This window comes from Pseudorca crassidens, chromosome 2 (assembly GCF_039906515.1).
Source record: "Pseudorca crassidens isolate mPseCra1 chromosome 2, mPseCra1.hap1, whole genome shotgun sequence".
Taxonomy (NCBI): Eukaryota; Metazoa; Chordata; class Mammalia; order Artiodactyla; family Delphinidae; genus Pseudorca; species Pseudorca crassidens.
In genome coordinates, this window is record NC_090297.1 from 24,505,620 (window position 1) to 24,523,514 (window position 17,895).

At 51.7% G+C, this 17,895-nt stretch overlaps 1 protein-coding gene across 4 annotated transcripts in view; it reads right to left on the reverse strand.

Annotated features, from left to right (window-relative positions):
- Window positions 1–820: 820 nt before the first annotated feature.
- The window catches only part of NKAIN1 (sodium/potassium transporting ATPase interacting 1), a 49,720-nt gene continuing 32,645 nt past the window's right edge, over window positions 821–17,895 (reverse strand). For 3 of the 4 annotated variants that reach the window (XM_067725203.1, XM_067725202.1, XM_067725205.1), the window contains 5 exons: window positions 11,282–11,419; window positions 9,781–9,861; window positions 8,561–8,758; window positions 7,021–7,102; window positions 821–6,865 (listed from right to left, as the gene is read on the reverse strand). In XM_067725203.1, the coding sequence (XP_067581304.1) occupies window positions 6,699–6,865; window positions 7,021–7,102; window positions 8,561–8,758; window positions 9,781–9,861; window positions 11,282–11,419 (666 nt within the window). In that variant the 3' untranslated portion in view covers window positions 821–6,698. Of the gene's footprint in view, window positions 6,866–7,020; window positions 7,103–8,141; window positions 8,203–8,560; window positions 8,759–9,780; window positions 9,862–11,281; window positions 11,420–17,895 lie in introns of all 4 variants that reach the window. The other variant, XM_067725204.1, reaches the window with a different exon arrangement.

Here is a 17,895-nt window from a genome sequence, read left to right on the forward strand (position 1 = left end):
GGCAACTCCATCCTTCTGCTCACTCAGGCTGAAAACCTTGGGGTCCTGTGTGACTCTGCTCTTTCATTCACATCCCACAGCCACCCCCCCAGCAAATCTTCTTGGTCCTACACTCAAAATATATTGGAATCCAGCCGTGTCTCATCTCCTCCACTGCTGCCATTCTGACCAAGCACCACCATCCCACACCTGGATTATCTTGATAGTATTCTGACCTGGTCTCTGTGTTTCAGCCCTTGACCCCTTACAGTGTGTTCTCCACACAGTAGCCAAAGGGATTCTTCCCAGCTCTGTGTTTTCCCATCTCAGATTAAAAACTGAAGCCCTTATGGTGTTCTTCAAGCCAATACAGCACCTGACACTCCCCCCACCCCTTTACCTCTCGGACTTCATCTACCACTCTCTCGTTTCCTTGCTTTGAACCACCCTGGCCTCCTTGCTTCCCTCCAGTATTCAGGCTCTGACTCAGAACCTTTGCACTTGCTGTTCCCTTTGTCTTCTTCTTCAGGTATTTTATCAAAACTTTTTCTCAGTGAGACCTTCCTGACTAACTTGATGTCCAATTTAAAACCAGAATCAATCCCTATCCTGTGTTCCCTTCCCTGCCCTGTTTTGCTCCATGACACTTATCTGACACACCATATACTTTACTGGTTTACCTATGTATGTCTGCTTCCATAGATATCCCCTACGAGAGCAGGGATTACGTTCTGTTTTGCTCACTGCTGTATCCTCAGTGCCTGGCACATAGTAAGTTCTTAATAAATATTTGAAGGATGAATTCAGATGCTTTGGGTCCAATGAATTAGAATCTGGTACATGAGTGGAGCCCAGAAATCTGTATTTTAAAAAGACATCCCAAGTACAGTTAGGATGGAGAAGCCCTGTTCCAGGTCAGCAGTAAAGAAGCCCAGGAATATTCTGCAAAGTCTACCCCTCTCATTTCACTGAAGTAACCAAGACCGGAGGCGGGAGGAGTGGCCCCAGGTCCCAGGATGAGAAAGGGGCAGAGGAAGAACTCAGACTTCAGTTTTGGAGTATTTCAGTAGTGGATGCCCAGCACAGGGCTCTCTCTGCAGCCCCAGTCGGCCTGGGCCTGATCAGTCTGGTTGAATCGCTGAATCCCTGGAAGCAAGGCTCAGGGTGGGGTGTGGTCCCCGGCACAGGTGGTGGCAGGCAAACTCAGACCTGCCTTTGCTCAAACTAACCAAGTGGTAAAGTTGTCAATGGTTAAGTTCAAGAGTTGATCCTAGACTTTGAAATTATTAACCCATTTTTTAAAAATTTAAGACTATAACAATTATTAACAAATGCAATTAAACTTGGGGGAGAGAGTCTTAGAGTCGAGTTCTGATGTGAGGGAGCTGGCAGGCGTAATTTGGTAGGCCTTCCATGACACTGGAGGAGGGCAAGTTTCAAGTGTTTGAATGCCTCTTTACCTGGGTCTAGGATTTCCCAAACCTGGATCACCTGGGGCACTAGTGAAAAACACAAGTTCCTTCCACTGCCCAGATGTTGGTTCAGTGTGGCTCAGATCAGGCTCAGGAATTTGGATTTTTTTTTTCTTTTGGCGAAGGAATTTGTATTTTTAAGAGATGCTTATGCTCTGCAAGTTTGAGAAACCCTGTCCAGGGCCATGCCTGTGGAGTACTGAATCTTATAAGGCAATAAGGTCTTGGTGTCAGGCCCTCCCTCATGCCTAGTCTGTTTAGAAACAGCAAGACCCAATTCCAGCGCATTCAAGCAAACAGTAGTCTGTCTACAAATCCCAGGAGACTCTTATGCTTGTCAAATGCACCTTGGGGAATTTGTATTCTAGTGCTTCAAAGAATGGCTTGGGGGGACTTCCTTGGTGGTCCAGTGGAAGACTTCGCCTTCCGGGCTTCCCTGGTGGCGCAGTGGTTGAGAATCTGCCTGCTAATGCAGGGGACATGGGTTCGAGCCCTGGTTTGGGAAGATCCCACATGCCGCAGAGCAGCTGGGCCCGTGAGCCACAACTGCTGAGCCTGCGCGTCTGGAGCCTGTGCTCCGCAACAAGAGAGGCCGTGATAGTGGGAGGCCCGCGCACCGCAATGAAGAGTGGCCCCCCCGCTTGCCACAACCAGAGAAAGCCCTCACACAGAAACGAAGACCCAACACAGCAAAAATAAATTAATTAATTAATAAACTCCTACCCCCAACATCTTCTTAAAAAAAAAAAAAAAAAAAAAAGACTTAGCCTTCCAATGCAGGGGGTGTGGATTCGATCCCTAGTCAGGAGCTAAGATCCCACGTGCCTTGGGGCCAAAAAAACAAAAACATGTAACAGACCAATACTGTAACAAATTCAATAAAGACTTTAAAAATGGTCCACATCAAAAAAAAAAAAGAATGACTTGGGCACCGTTATGACCCAGCAGTTATTGGAAGGTATGTCCTACCTGGATTATTCGAACGTGCAGATGTTGCCGGGAGATGGCCCCAGGATGGCAGGAGCCCCACGGGGCTTTGTGGGAAGGCCAGCTTGACTGGTTGCAGAGTGATGAACGGGGACCCAGGGATGTCTGACACCTGAAGTTCATGCTGACATTTACCTCCCAAGTTTACACACATACCCACAAGAACACACATTTACACAGGGAAGTAAGGAACCCTAGGCCTCTTCCAGACAAAACACTGCTTCCTGCTTCCTTCCTCCAACCCACCCTTCCAGCCCTGCCAGCTGTCTCTACAGAACAGTTCTAATTGAGTAGCTTCTGCTCAAAATCCTTCAATAGTTCCCCCTGCCATCACACCAGGCCGATGCACTCTGGTTTGACATTCAGGGCTTCTAGACATGACTCCTTCCCTGGGAAGGCAGAATAATGGCCCCGCAAAGAGGTTCACATTCTAATTCCTGGAACCTGTGAATGCATTACATGGCAAAAGGGACTTTGCAGATGGAATTAAGGACTTTGAGAGGAAGACATTATCCTGGATTATTCGAGTGGGCCCAATCCAATGACACGAATCCTTATAAGTGGAGAACCTTTCCTGGCTGTGGTTAGAGAGATGTGATGGAAAAGGGGTCAGAGATTGGGACTTCCCTAGTGGTCCAATGGTTAAGACTCCACACTTCCACTGCAAGGGGGCGCGGGTTCGATCCCTGGTCAGGGAACTAGGATCCCACATGCTGCACGGCCAGGGAAAAATCCAAAAGGTCAGAGGGCTGTGATGTTGCTGACTTTGAAGATGGCGGAAAGGGGCCACGAGCCAAGAAATGCATATAGCCTCTAGAAGCTAGAAAGGGAAACGGATTCTCCCCTAGAGACTCCAGAAAGAAATGCAGCCCTCCAGACATCTTGATTTTACCCCAGTGAGACCCATGTTGGACTTGTACTGAACTGTAAGATAACAAATGTATACTGCTTTAAGAGACTAAAGTTGTGATAACTTATGACAGCGATAGAAAACGAATACATTCCCCACTGAGGCTCCCTCCAGCTAGTTCGTCTCTGGCCATTTTTACCCCAGACACTACGGGTTTTCCTCCCTCCACACCTCTGCTCGTGCTGTTGGTCCATCCAGGATGTTCAGATCACCTCTTTCCCGAGCTCCTACTAACCACCACCTTTCACGCTAAACTGTCCTCAGCATCGACCACCTGCTATCAGCGCCAACTCCTGCCTGCTCACCCCCTGGGCTCCCCACTAGACCATAAACTCCTTATTTCCCTCTGACTCCACAACCAGGAATGGTCCACAGAGGTTTGAATAGAGGACCTGGGCATCCTTATGTAGAACCTCTGGCTCTTGGCCCCTAACTGCATCAAGGTCACCTGGGGATCTTAAAAATCCCAATTCTACCAAATCATTGTGGAAGAATGGGAGGTAGCGCCACGTGTGTCATTGGGAGAAGATTTCCAAGATTCAGAGTTAGGTGAAAGAAGCAGGGAGTTGAAGAGTGAGTAAAATATGTTTCCATTTGTGTGAAAAAGGGAAAAAAAATTTTATATAATTAAAAAATTTTTGACTATCTTCAGAAAGATATGAAAAATAAGTGAGAGTATATAGCCCCCTGGAACTTTCTGAATCCTGTACCACATATACTTATTACCTATTCACACACAAAAGTAAAATTTTAAAATTCAAAATACTGATTCTTCTTGTACAGTCAGAAAAGGAGCCAGGATGTCCCAGTTGGGATGCAGGAATCTGTGTCTAAAGTACTGTCTGCCAGCTTATTCCAAGTCAGGAACCGAATTTTTAGGAAGAGGACAGAACCAGGATGCAAAGGATATTTGAAAGCATAACCTTAAAATGCACTTAATCGGAAAAATGAAAGCTCTCCAAGGGATTGCAAAGCCAGTTTTGGGAACCCACTGATTTAATCCCTTCTCTGCATTTTATGGATGAGGAAAGAGAGGGAGTGTGACTTGCCCAAAGCTACACAGCCAGCCAGAGGGACAGGCCAGTGCCCCAGCAATGTCTGATAATGACAATGACAGATTCCCAACCTCTGCCCACCCTCCATGCAAAGACTTCTCCCTTAGAAGACCCTGCCGACTCACAGGGCAGGACAGAAAGATGGAGAAGAATACACCATCTTTTTTAATTAATTAATTTATTTTTTGGCTGTGTTGGGTCTTTGTTGCTGCGCACGGGCTTTCTCTAGTTGCAGCGAGGGCTACTCTTTGTTGCAGTGCATGGGCTTCTCATCGTGGTGGCTTCTCTTTGTTGCAGAGCACAGGCTCTAGGCACGAGGGCTGCAGTAGTTGTGGCACGTGGGCTCCGTAGTTGTGGCTCACGGGCTCTAGAGTGCAGGCTCAGTAGTTGTGGCACACGGGCTTAGTTGCTCCGTGGCATGTGGGATCTTCCTGGACCAGGGCTCGAACCCATGTCCCCTGTGTTGGCAGGCGGATTCTTAACCACTGCACCACCAGGGAAGTTGGAAAACACCATCTTTAATCAACCCACCTGCACAGAAACCAGGGCAACACTCCCTGCCTTGCAAGGTCCCAGTGAGAAGAAAACAGTCTCCTTGAAAAAACCATCTTACAAAAACAAAAGGCTTCAAAGCACCAGTGGCTCAAGTCGTTGAATAGAAAGGGGTTTGGGGGTGAGATGACAGCTGGCTGGGGGTGGCTCTGAGAAGAGAGGGCTGGAGGCAGGACTTGGTCCAGGAGCAGAGCAGCAGCCACGCCTGAAGGGAACTGTTGCCCTCCTGAGCTGTACCCATAGCTAACAGGCTCACCATTTGGGACCTTGGGCCCTGTAGTGACCAGAGGGACTCCTGGGTTAGGCTCTTTGGCACAGACCTGCAGATGGGATGGTGGGGTGGGGTCCAAGTTCAGGATATTTTGGCCTTAGATGGGACGGAATGCTAGATCAGAGGGTGGAGAGCAAGGAATGGTCCCCATGGATGGGCTCAGGTGTGCAACCGTCTGTATTTCCATCTGGTTCCCCCGTGCCTCCCACCCTCCTTCCTAAGCCAGGACCACTCCTACTTCACAAACTGGAAGCTGAGGCCTGATCCTCCTGCCCTGAGATTCACCAGCCAGCGCACAGGACGCAGGGTCCTCAGAGGGGTCTGTGGAGGGAGGCGAGGAGAATGGGCCCTCATCTCTACTTGCTCTTAAGGAAGGGTGCTGGCCCTCCAGACCCCCCACTATGACCCCCACCCCCATTCTGCCTCTTCAGAACAACTTCTGGATTTGTTAGAGGTTGCTTCTGGACACCGGCGTGATCATCAACACTGGTGATCTTTGAACACTGTTGACCAGGCAGCACAGATGAGCCCTTTTCCACTCCGGAACCACAGGTCTTCCAGCTGGTGAGGTGGATGGAGCCACCAGGGGTTGGCAGAGTTGCTGAAGGGGTGGGGGATCATGGGTGCAGCAGGCTCAGGGACGCGGAAGGGGGTGGGGCGACTGAGTCGTGTCCCCCCTTTGCTAGAGAGAGCTTGAAAGCTTTGCCAAGGGTGGACAGGGGCCGAGTCTAAGAAGGCTTCCCTGTGGGTCAGGCTGAATTCAGGGCTCTGGGATCCGTCCATCCTGTTCCCAGCAAGAGAACGAATATATTGCTTTAAGAGAGGAGTTAGCAAGTGGTGGTGGTGGTATGTGTGGTGTATATCACGTGGGTTCTAGAGTGTCCAAGCTAGAAGGGGGCTTGGAAATGGGTTTTGGAGTCTGAAACTACAGATCATATTCAAGGCCTGCCGCCACCAAAAGCCCAGCTGTGTGGCCTCAAGCAAATTGCTTTACATCTCTGGGCCTCAGTTTCCGTATCTGCAAAATGGGGATTATGTAAAATCCCAGTATAGTCCAGGGAATTGAGAGTCAAATGAAAAGGCTAGAAAGAGCTCCATTTACGAAGGGATTATTTTAATTATTTGAGGTCGGAAACTGAGGCCCAGAGAGGGTAAGGGCTTTGCCAGATGTCACATAGAGAGTTAGTGATGGAGCTGCGATTAGAACCCAGAACTCCTGCTTCTAGTTCAGGGTAACTTTCCCCAGGGCTGGTGAATGAATGTGGTGAGATGGGGGTGAGTCTGTCTGTCCTGTCCTTTCTCTCTGGACAGGGGACAGGATGCTGGGTGAAGAAGGGTGAAAGGGAGAGGCTGGAGAAGGGCGGGAGGCTCCGGCACACGCCAAGGTGGAGATAAAAAAATACAAACCCCGCGAACCCCCTCCCCCGCCCCACCCCCGCCCCACCCCCGCCCCACCCCTTAAGTCCAGGCGGCTAAGCGCCAAGTCCATGTCTGCTTCGGACCCATGTCAAGCCGACCCAGGCTGCAGTCCGGTCAGCGAGCCGCCAGGGGGCACGCCTGCCATCTTGGCCAGAGCTCGCGGCTGCGGCGGTCAGTCTAGCCGCGGGGGTGGTCGTGGGGCAGAAGCTACTACCCCGCCCTGCAGGAAACAAAGGCAGGTTAGGGAAGTGGACCCCTAAGTAGGGAGGCGGAGAGATCCGGCTGCCCTCTCCGCTCCTCCCTCCCCTTCTTTCTCCTACACTAACGCCCGAGCCGGGGTCCCTCCACCCCACCCTGCTCCGCGCCGTGACCCACGTGTACAGAGGCTGCAGTTGTAAATGCGACGTCTTCTGCGGCGCCTGGTATCCATAGGAGTCAAAACCGCCGATGAAATCAACTGCGGAAGGGCAGACGGCACGTGGTTAGAGACGGGCCTGTGAAGCGGGCAAGTTAAGGGAGGCTGGGTCCTGAAAGGGAGGAATCTGAGGCCAGACCCTGTACAGGGCCTTAGGGTTTGGGCTTTGTTCCAGTGTCCTGATGGACGGGCCAAGGCCCAAGAGGATAGAGAGCTGGGGGGTGGATGGGGAGGGTGGCCCTTTAAGGGAGAAGGGTGCGGAGAGGCAAGACCCGTTGGGGGTGGGAGTGGGACGAACTGGGAATGGTTGGTGCTTGACAGGAGTGGGGCTGTGGAGCCCCTCAGAGCGACAGGAAGGGGCCTAAGAGGGGCAGGTAGGGGGGCAGTGCTGGAGCCTTGGATCGGGCACCTGGGCGTCTGGGCCTCAGCCCAGAATGGGCTGGCTATGCAGATCCCCACTCACCCTGCTGCCTCTTCTTCCCCAGCCCCCAGAGGGGCCCCCTAAATCAGGGATCCCCAACCCCCAGGCCACAGACCGGTACTGGTGTTAGGAACTGGGCCACACAGCAGGTGAGCGGCAGGCAAGCAAGCGAAGCTTCATCTGTATTTACAGCCGCTCCCCATCGCTCGCATTACCGCCTGAGCTCCGCCTCCTGTCAGATCAGCAGTGGCATTAGATTCTCATAGGAGCAAGAACCCTACTGTGAACTGCGCATGCGAGGGATCTAGGTTGCACGCTTCTTATGAGAATCTAATGCCTGATGATCTGAGGTGGAGCTGAGGCCGTGATGCTAGTGCTGGGGAGCAGCTGCAAATACAGATTATCATTAGCAGAGAGGTTTGACTGCACAGAGGCCATAATAAATCAATGCACTTGAATCAGCCTGAAAGCACCCCCCCACCCCCCCGTCCACGGAAAAAATTGTCTTCCATGAAACCGGTCCCTGGTGCCAGAAATGTTGGGGACCGCTGCCTTAAATAACCCAGGGCTCCCTCCTGCTCTGGCCCCTGTCCAGGGTGCTGACTGCGTGGCGTGGCACGCGGCCAGGTTTCCCCAGTTCCCTAGGGGCTCCGCACTCACAGCTGTCCTCCTCCTCCAGGAATACTTTGCTCACGTAGCAGGCGAACACGAAGCCGAACAGCTGGGGGAGGACACAGCGCGTCAGGGAGGGAGGGAGGGAGGAGAGGGAAGCTCTTCCTTCACCCCCTGCCTGGCCCTGCCCACCCCCGCTGGGGGGTCCATGCGTGCTAAGAGGAAGGCAAACCCATAACAACTCCAAGTCAAATGACTGCGCCTTAAACTTAATATGCCTGGTTCTATTCTCCGTTCTGGGAGTATGATTTTGGACAAGTAATTATTTTACCTCTTTGAGCCTCAGTTTCCCCAGTTGGACCTGGGCAATACCTTACTGGCTTGTTAAGAGGAAAGAGGATCATGTAACTGTGTGTGTAAAGTGCCTAGGGCAGGGCTGAGACAGGCAGGGGGACAGGACAACTCACAGCCAGGAAGATCTGCAGGGCACTGCTGAGTGCTTCAATGTAGGGATAGTCAAGCAGGCAGCCGGTGACCGAGATGACATGGTGGTCCTCCAGGGCCAGGCGGGAGTTCAGGACAGGTGTCACCAGGCAGCCTGGCCCGTTCTCCATCCACCAGGAGCGGTGCAGGGATGTGTTGAAGGTCATGATGAAGTCCCGGTCCTAGGGGCAGAGGGGCCTAGGATACTGAGCTTGGGCCGGAGGCGGTGGGGGTGGGGCGGAAATCCTCCCCAGGCTCCAGGAGACTTCTTTTTTTTTTTGGCAGCACCGCACTTCTTGTGGGATCCTAGTTCCCTGACCAGGGATCGAACTCGGGCCCCGGCAGTGAAAGTGCCGAGTCCTAACCACCGGACCCCCAGGGAATTCCCTCCAGAAGACTTTATATAAGGTCTGCTTCACACCTGGGTTGTTGTAACAGCTTCCTTTCCTGGCTTGATTTGCGAAAGGTATGGAGGAAGTCTGTATCTGCAAGTCTACATTTGGCCAGTAGGTGGCGCTTGATGACCATGCAGGCCTCACTCCTCTATCAGAGATGGAAGGGGCTGGTTCAAACCCACAGGAGTCTCAGAATTTCAGGGCTGGAAGGGACATTAATGGTGACGGGGTCCAATTATCCAGCTGTTGGTGAAATCCTCAATACAGACCCCTTCACAGCCCATTCAGCCTCTCCACTGCTCCCTGTGTGTGACCCTGGGCAAACCTCTTTAGACCTTGGTCTCCCCGTTTGAAATGGAGAAGGGGCTGGCCTACATCAGAAGTTCTTACCCACGTGCGCATCTGTTTTCCTCAGTCCATGCACTCAGGAAGTCTGTTAACAAATATTCACTGCATGCTGACTTGGTGCCAAGCACTGAGACGTTCGATCTCCTTTCATCCCCTCAGCAACCACATGAAATTGGGGTTCCTATTCACTATACTTACTAGATGACGAAATTGAAGCTCAGAGAGGGTGAGCCACCCTCTGGACCGCGAGGGAATTCCCCATCACTTGTTTTTAAGAAGTACAGAGGATGCCAGAAATGAAAACGTAGGGATAGGGGACAGGGAGCACGGATTACTCGAATGTGTAGAGGGCGGTCTCTTCAAGAGGTGATGCCCCTGAGATCCACACCACAGGAGCCCTCGGGGCAGGGGATGGGAAAGGTCAGTCTCTGCTCTCTGGCACTGCCAGGCCTGAGGCTTACCTGGGACAGCTGTCCGACCTCCAAGTAGAAGCAGATGATAAACGCATTCCAGCCAACCCAAAGCACCAGCCAGGCTGCATACTGGGGAAAGCAGAGGTGGGATCAGGGTGGGGCCTGGAGGAGTGGGGATGGGGCGGGTCAATGGACGGAGGAGACCTTTGTAGGGGAAACTATGACAGTGCCTCACTCAGAAAGCAATATAGTTTACACATCATTTTACAACCATCCAGTCCTTACTAGAGCCCTGCAGGGAAGGCGCTGTCTTTCTCTTTAAAGATAACTAAGTTAAGGCTCAGAGAGGTTGACATTTTCCAAGATCACACAGCTAGGAAGAGGTAGAGCTGGCATGCAAACCTAAGTCCTCTGGTAGCTAATCCTATCCACTCTGCAGAGAACCACAGACACCAGATGGCATCCTACCCACGGCAAAGAACTAGAGAGGAGCTGGATATTTCCACCCAAATTCCATGCCTAAGCCAGTGGCAGCCGTCTGGCAGACAGTGCCGTTTACAGTGGTGCCGGGGGCTTTCCTGAGAACTGGAGAGAAGGGTCCTCTTATCTCAGGTGAGGGAGAGCTTTGGAAGGGCCCTGTTCACCTGGCTTCTGGAACTGAGCCCGTGGGAGGTGTGGAGAAGCCCTAGAATGAGCGCGAGTGGGCTCTGGGGGGGGGGGCATGACATTACATGGCATTGTTACTTTGGGTGTCAAGCATTTCTGTCGTAAATCTATCGGAAAGCCTTTTCCCTCAAGAGAGGTGTATAAATGAGTCACTGAGGAAGAGCAAGGGACAAGGATGAGACTAGTTGAAAACAGGAGTTTGATAATCAAGGACCAGAGCTTGGAAAGAGGAAGTAGGAGGAGGGAGCCACGGACATAATGCACTCCTGGGATTGGGGCACAGGAGGCACTGGCCTCAAGGCCACACTAGCCACACTAGACCACATTTTTGATGAACATCAAGGGACAGAAGCCAAGCCTTCCTGAAGCAGCTTGAGAAACCAAACAAGACGAAGTCCAGCCCTCGCACGGGCTTACTGGGCAGCGTGGTGATGCGGCAGGAGCCTTCGCTCTGGACAGGATGCTCTAACCCTGCCACTTATTAGCTGTGTGACTTTAGGAAGCCTTGTCACCTTTCTGAGCCTCATTTCCTCATCTGCAAAATGGAGATAAGATATACTTCGCAGGGCTGTCGTAAAGATAAGTAAAGCAGGTGAAACTCTTAGCACGTGCCTGGAATACGGTAGGCACTCACTAAATGATATACCTTGTTAATATTTGGAATTTTCTGTAGAAAATTCTTTAGGAAAAATACTAATTTTGTCTCCACTGAGCAAAGAAGCATTGGGATTTGAACATCCACATCACCAGCTGGGCTGGAGCCCAGCCAGAGGCAGGGGTCTAGGTGCCCAGGGTGGAGGGCAGCTTTGGCTGGAGAACAAGGTGGGAACGGATGGGGATGAGAAGAGGGGGTTGGCTTGTGGAGAGGCCAAGTGAGCCATACCAGAATGAGGTACCGGGAGCGGTACTGCACGGTACCAAAGATGCCCAGGATAACTGCCATGATGTGCAGGAAGTTGGCTAGGATAGGAGCCCACTGGTAGCCCAGGAAGTCAAAGATCTGCCGCTCCAACGCAGCCACCTGTGGGAAAGAGCAGGCTGAGGCCACAGTCACCACCTAAAAAAGGAGGACAGGTACTCCTTTTCAACCCTGTGGAGCAGGTGACACCAGTTACCATGGTGATGAGGAACAATGACCTGATTATACACAAGTCTCAGCGCCATCCCAGCCCCGCAGTACCAAAGGGATGCTGGGAGGTGAGGACAGGTCTGTGAGGATGAGCGGGACAGAGCCCTGTTCATCACTTTGGGGTGGGCTAAAGGGAGATGGGAGCCGGGGTTCAGAACGCCTTCCTCCCTGCCAAGAAGCCTCCCCATTGGCATCTATACTTTTCCTGGGGGGCGGGTCTCTGCCCGTGGTCAGGATCCAGACTGCCTCCCCCTAGCTCTGGCCTAGGGCTGAGCCAGGGCCCTGGAGACCCCGGGGAAGCCCGGGGGCTCGGTCACGTTCTTCCAAGGACCCCTATCTGGAGGTTGCCCTGGCCCACGGGATCCATGGGCTACAGAGAAAAGGGATTTTTTTCACTCCCTGTCGCTGAGGGAGCTGTAGTAGGTTGCACAATTGGCCTCAAATTCTTTCTCTTCCTACTTCCATGCTCTTTAGCAGTGCCCTCCCACACTAATTTTGTGCTTGGTCACGTGACTTGCTTTGTTCAAGGGAACTTTAGCAAAGAGGAAGCAAGTGAAGGCTTGAAAAACGCCGGTGCATTGGAGCTTGCCCACTTGTTATACTTGTAACACAGAGAACACCTTGTGAAAGAGCTCAAGCCGACCTGCTGGAGGAAGAGAGGCCACAGAGAAAAGAACCAAGGCACCCCAGCTGACAGACAGTCAACCATCAACACACACGAGTGAGGCCATCCTAGATCATTCAGATGCTAGCCAACCCACCAACTGACCAAAGACAGGTCGCCAGACCAAAAAATCTCCCAGCTGACCCACAGAATCGTGAGCTAAATAAAATGGTTGTTTTAGTTTTTACTATTATTTTTCTTCAATTTTTGGCTGTGCCACGCAGCTTTCACGATCTTAGTTCCCTGACCAGGGATCGAACCCAGGACCATGGCAGTGAAAGTGCTGAGTCCTAACCACTGGACCACCGGGGAATTCCCTAAAATGGCTGTTTTAAACCACTACATTTTGGAGGGATTTGTTACGCAGCAAAAGGTAACTGATATAGGACTCAATCAACACTCCCTTTCCAGAAGCCCCTGGTTCAACCTTTCAGCTGATACATTTAGGAACAAAGGTACCAAGGATACCAGTTGTTATTGACTGTCCCATATTCCTTATTCTGTTGACAGAACTTATCTCTTTGTTTTGGAAACTGCCTCCCAGACCCTCAGTCCATGTGGCTTGGGTGGGGCTGAGCCCACTTCTAATTTCTTTTTTTTTTTAAATAAATTTATTTATTTAATTTATTTATTTTTGGCTGTGTTGGGTCTTCGTTCCTGTGTGCAGGCTTTCTCTAGTTGCGGCGAGTGGGAGCTACACTTTGTTGCGGTGCGCGGGCTTCTCATTGCAGTGGTTTCGCTTGTTGCAGAGCACAGGCTCTAGGCACGTGAGCTTCAGTAGTTGTGGTATGCGGGCTCAGTTGTTGTGGCTCATGGGCTCTAGAGCGCAGGCTCGGTAGTTGTGGCGCACGGGCTTAGTTGCTCCACGGCATGTGGGATCTTCCTGGACCAGGGCTTGAACCCGTGTCCCCTGCATTGGCAGGCAGATTCCTAACCACTGCGCCACCAGGGAAGTCCCCCCACTTCTAATTTCTGCAGTGGGCTAGTGACCCAAGTCTAAGCAAATAGGCAACACACAGTGATCTGTCCAGGGATGGGCACTCAGCCTGCGCCCTGAGAGTTATCCTGGATACTTGCTGGGGCATCAGGACAGAGATGCCACCTGCCAAGATACCTGGATGGGCATAGTGTCAGCTGAGAGCTGTTGGTGGCTGTCTTTGCCACCACCTGGGGGACAGCCGGCTTGAGGAGGAAGCCAAAGCTAAAGGAAAGAGAGTGAGGAAGGAAGAGTGAACAAACAAGGGGAGTGTCTGGGAGACATCGTTTTAGGTCTGAGGATCTAGCCATGCCTAAACAAATTCTCCCTACTTGTACTTCTGATTCTGTCACTTGCACCCAAGAGTCCTGACTACATAGAAGGAGAGAGAAGAGGGTCTGCCTAGGGAGGAAGAAAGATCCTGATAAAGTAAGAAGATCCCAGAAGCCTTTTTCCTGGCAGGGAGGCAAGAGGAGATGGAGCTGATGGTACCACACAGATGGCAAAGCTTGGGCAGAGACCCAGGAAGCTGCAGGCCCAACCCTGGCACCCACCCACCTGGCACCAGCCTGCCTCTTGCTGGTGACTCCCCTCCCAGAGCTCTGCAGATTGTAAAGAGCCTTCCAAGTTCATCTCTCACTGGATACTTCTTGGCAGAAAGGCACTGCTGAGATCATTAACTCAGAAGAAAGAAACCATGAGGCTCAGAGAGGGGAAGTGACTTGCCCAAGGTCACACAGCAGGTTGGTGGCAGAGCCAGAGAGCCATTCTGCCTTTGTCTGCCTCCTGTCCCACCTTGGCACCAACACACCACCTTTCCCAGTTGGCACTGGCTCGGGAGTTAAGACATGTGGTTTCTGGTTGAGAGTCTGACACTGGTTCCTGGCTTACTTGGGCAGGCTGCCTTCTCTGTGGGTCATGAGATCCTCTTACATAGAGGCTGCCAGACTAAATGACCTCTAAGGGCCCTTCTGGTTTTGAATCCAGTGGCCTGCCAACCTTGGGGGAGAAACTCCCCAGGCTGCTTCCCCTCCCCAGAGCTCCTGCCCCACTTCTCTTCTCCTTTCTACCCTGACTCTGTTAGGCCGTAGGGAGTCCTGGTGGTTTGCGGTCCAGCTGGATGCTCTCGGTTCAGCTGGCACAGGGTCCTGGCAAGGAGGGTGAGACAGAGTTGCCCAGGCTCAGAGTGTAGTTGGGGAGACACCCTGCCTGGATACAACTACCTAAACCTGACATCACCCCTACCCCCACTCTGGCCCTAGCTCAAAACTCCTGTGTTCTCAGGGACCTCATTGATAAAGTGAGCAGCACTGGAGTCACCAAAACTCAAGTTCAAACTGCAGTTCTGCTGTGTGACTTAGGGCAAATTACTTTCCCTCTCTGAGCCTATTTCTTTAACTATAAATGGGGAAGATAATCCCTCCCCTGAGAAGTTGTTGTGAGGATATGGAGACATCACATAAACTAATAATTAGACTTAATATATGGTGGTTAATTAGTAGGAGACCTAACAGTCAAAGCTTCTTAGTTGGGCTTTGAAGGCTGCTAGGATCTGGCTCAATTCTTTATTCCCAGCCAGTTCCTGCCCCCAAGCAGCTGAAATAACAGTTGAGGATCCACCATCATTTCCCTTTCCTTATATCCAAGTCCTCCTTGGTTTTCAAAACATAGCACAATTTTCTCCGTTCCTAGGAAGACCTCCTGACTGGCCCAAAGGGATCTCTCTTTCCACTGAATATGGAACACTGGCTGTTCTTGTCACTCTGAGCCATCCTTCCAGCCTCCCTCCAGCCTCCCATCCAACAACTGCCCACTCATTCATCAAAGCGCCATCCACATCCATTTACTCCTCCATCTGACATCTGACATGCCCTCATCCATCCAGGGTACATCATTTACTTATTCACAGAACGTTTAGTCTGTGTCAGACCCTGTGCTGGCGCGGATATGCTGAAATGAATACGTTGCAGTCCCTGCCCTTTGGGAACTCAGAGCCTAGGAGGGGAGACGGATGGAAAATTGGACAGTTAAAAACCACTGTGATCAGCGGGATAACCCAGGCCTGAACGATGCTGCCTCTCCCTCCAATGGTGAGTGCAGAAATCGATGTAAATAAATAAATAGTTTAATTGAGATTCAGTGTCTTATAAATAACCCCAATTCTAAAGTTGTTATCTTTTATTCAAAAACAAAGGCAAATATTCCAGAACTCCTGCTTCTGCAGCAGTGACATGCAGGTAATTAACAAATAAAGATAAGAACAAAAAATAGGAGGAATATCTTCCCCATCTGGTTGCAATGGTTTAGAAACAATAATCTCAGGGCTGCAGTGGTGGTAAATCATAACTGGCCTTGGAGTGTCTCTTTTTTTCTTCTTCCTTCTGGCCGCACTGCTCTGCATGTGGGATCTTACTTCCCCAACCAGGGATGAAACCTGTGCCCCTTGCACTGGAAGTGCGGAGTCTTAACCACTGGACCACCAGGGAAGTGCCTAGAGTGTCTTTTTCACTTTGATGGGAGGACCTGTGTGGAGACAATAGCAACCTACTCCGTTGCAAAAAGTTCAAGTACACGTGCATTGAGAGGGAAAAAGTGACTTCGGGGGGCTTCCCTGGTGGTGCAGTGGTTAAGAATCCCCTGGCCAACGCAGGGGACACAGGTTCGAGCCCTGGTCCGGGAAGATTCCACATGCCACAGAGCAACTAAGCCCGTGCTCCACAACTACTGAGCCTGTGCTTTAGAGCCCACGAGCCACAACTACTGAAGCCCGTGAGCCTAGAGCCCGTGCTCCCCAACAAGACAAGCCACCGCAATGAGAAGCCCACGCACTGCAACAAAGAGTAGCCCCTGCTCACCACAACTAGAGAAAGCCTGCACACAGCAACGAAGACCCAACGCAGCCAAATTAATTAATTAATTATTTTTTTAAAAAAGTGATTTCAGGGATATTTTTTCCTGGTTAGCCTACAAGTTAGGTGAGGCTGGCTTCTTGGGTCTCTCTCCTAAGTGGGCCAGCACAGACGCTTCCGTGGGCAACTGCTGTAGCCTCCCGCCTCATCTCCTGGCAGAAGGAGGCTGCCTACCAACCTACCAAATGCTTTTTCTAAAGCACAAATCTGGTCGAATCACTCTTGTCATCAATGCAGCCCAGAGAGCCTGGGGTAATCCTTATGGCCTCTGGGTCAGCCAATCCCCTGGTCACAAGGACCCCAGATAAGCGGGATGAGTCCCCTGACTGTAGTCCCAGAAAGACAGATGAGATCCAGTCCCCCCAGCCTCACAGCCCTGGCTGGATCTGTCAATGCCCACAGAGTAAGTCCCACTTTCCTGCCCATTGGTCCTCTCTGCCCTTGATCTCCACAACGCTCTATGCCGCTTCCTCTGACCCAGCCCTCCCCTGGCCCCCGGCCCCCTTTCATGACCCCTTCCACACCAGCAAGTGTCTCTACGGCCTCGGCGCCTTCCCTAAGGGGTCCCCCCAGCCCTTAAACGTTGCATCCAAGGACGCTGTCTTCCCTGTAGTCTTCTCAGTGACTCTGTTTCTCTTCTCTCATCCCATGCTCCTCAGGCCCAAAGGTGGGGTTGGTATCCTCTGGGGTCCCCAAACTGCATGCAGAACTGTGCGACCCAGTGGCTATCCCACCCTCATCCACTGCTGGACCCATCATCCACTGGCCTCCGGGTCTTGTCCCTTCCTTGAAAATGATCCCATGACCGCTGCATCATCCTGGTCGACTCTGACATCTGGGGGCCATCCCCTCCAGCACCCTAACCTCTCAAGTCCTCTCCCATGACCTTTGCTTCCATTCTTCCTTGTCCATGGCCACTTCTTGGAATGCGTCATCACCCATAACTGCCCTGCCTCCGAAGTCGCCAATTTGAGAGCCCCTCTCAGACACCCCAGCTCCTTCCCAACACCCTTCACGATGATGACGGGCCCATCAGCCTGCTGGGATCACATGACCCCTCACTTCACCATCAGCTTTGCCTGTAACCCAAACTGTCATACTCCTCTGCCTTTTCATCACGTCTGTGAGGAAGAGCCCACACCTGGATAAACCCAATTAATAGTTTTCTCAGTTCTCGCAAAGTAGCCAAGCACTTCTGGAGAAAGTCACTCCACGGGGCAGACTGGGGCCACTGGAGATCTGGAATAATCGACTAAAATAAAATAAATTGGGCTTCTCTGGTGGCGCAGTGGTTGAGAGTCCGCCTGCCAATGCAGGGGACACGGGTTCGTGCCCCGGTCCGGGAAGATCCCACATGCTGCGGAGCGGCTGGGCCCGTGAGCCATGGCCGCTGAGCCTGCACGTCTGGAGCCTGTGCTCCGCACCGGGAGAGGCCACAACAGTGAGAGGCCCGCGTACCGCCAAAAAAACAAACAAACAAGCAAAAAACAAAAAAAAATAAATAGAAAGTCCCCTCTTCCCCCTCCAACTAATGCCTTATCTAGTCCAATGCTCTTACATCCACAACTGTTTAAAGGTCTCCATGCCCTCCCTGCTACTCACCCCTCCAGCCAGTTGCTACAATTTGGTCCAGGGGTTAGGAGCAGAGCTGGGTTAGAATCCTGGTGCCGCTGGTTTTTCTACAACTCTGGGAAGTCACTTAACCTCTCTGTGCCTCAGTTTTCTCACCAACAAAATGGGTATGATTCATGGTACTTCCTTCATCTGGTTGTGAGAAGAGTCAGCATTATTTAAAATTACATTCCGCTGCCGAGCTCCC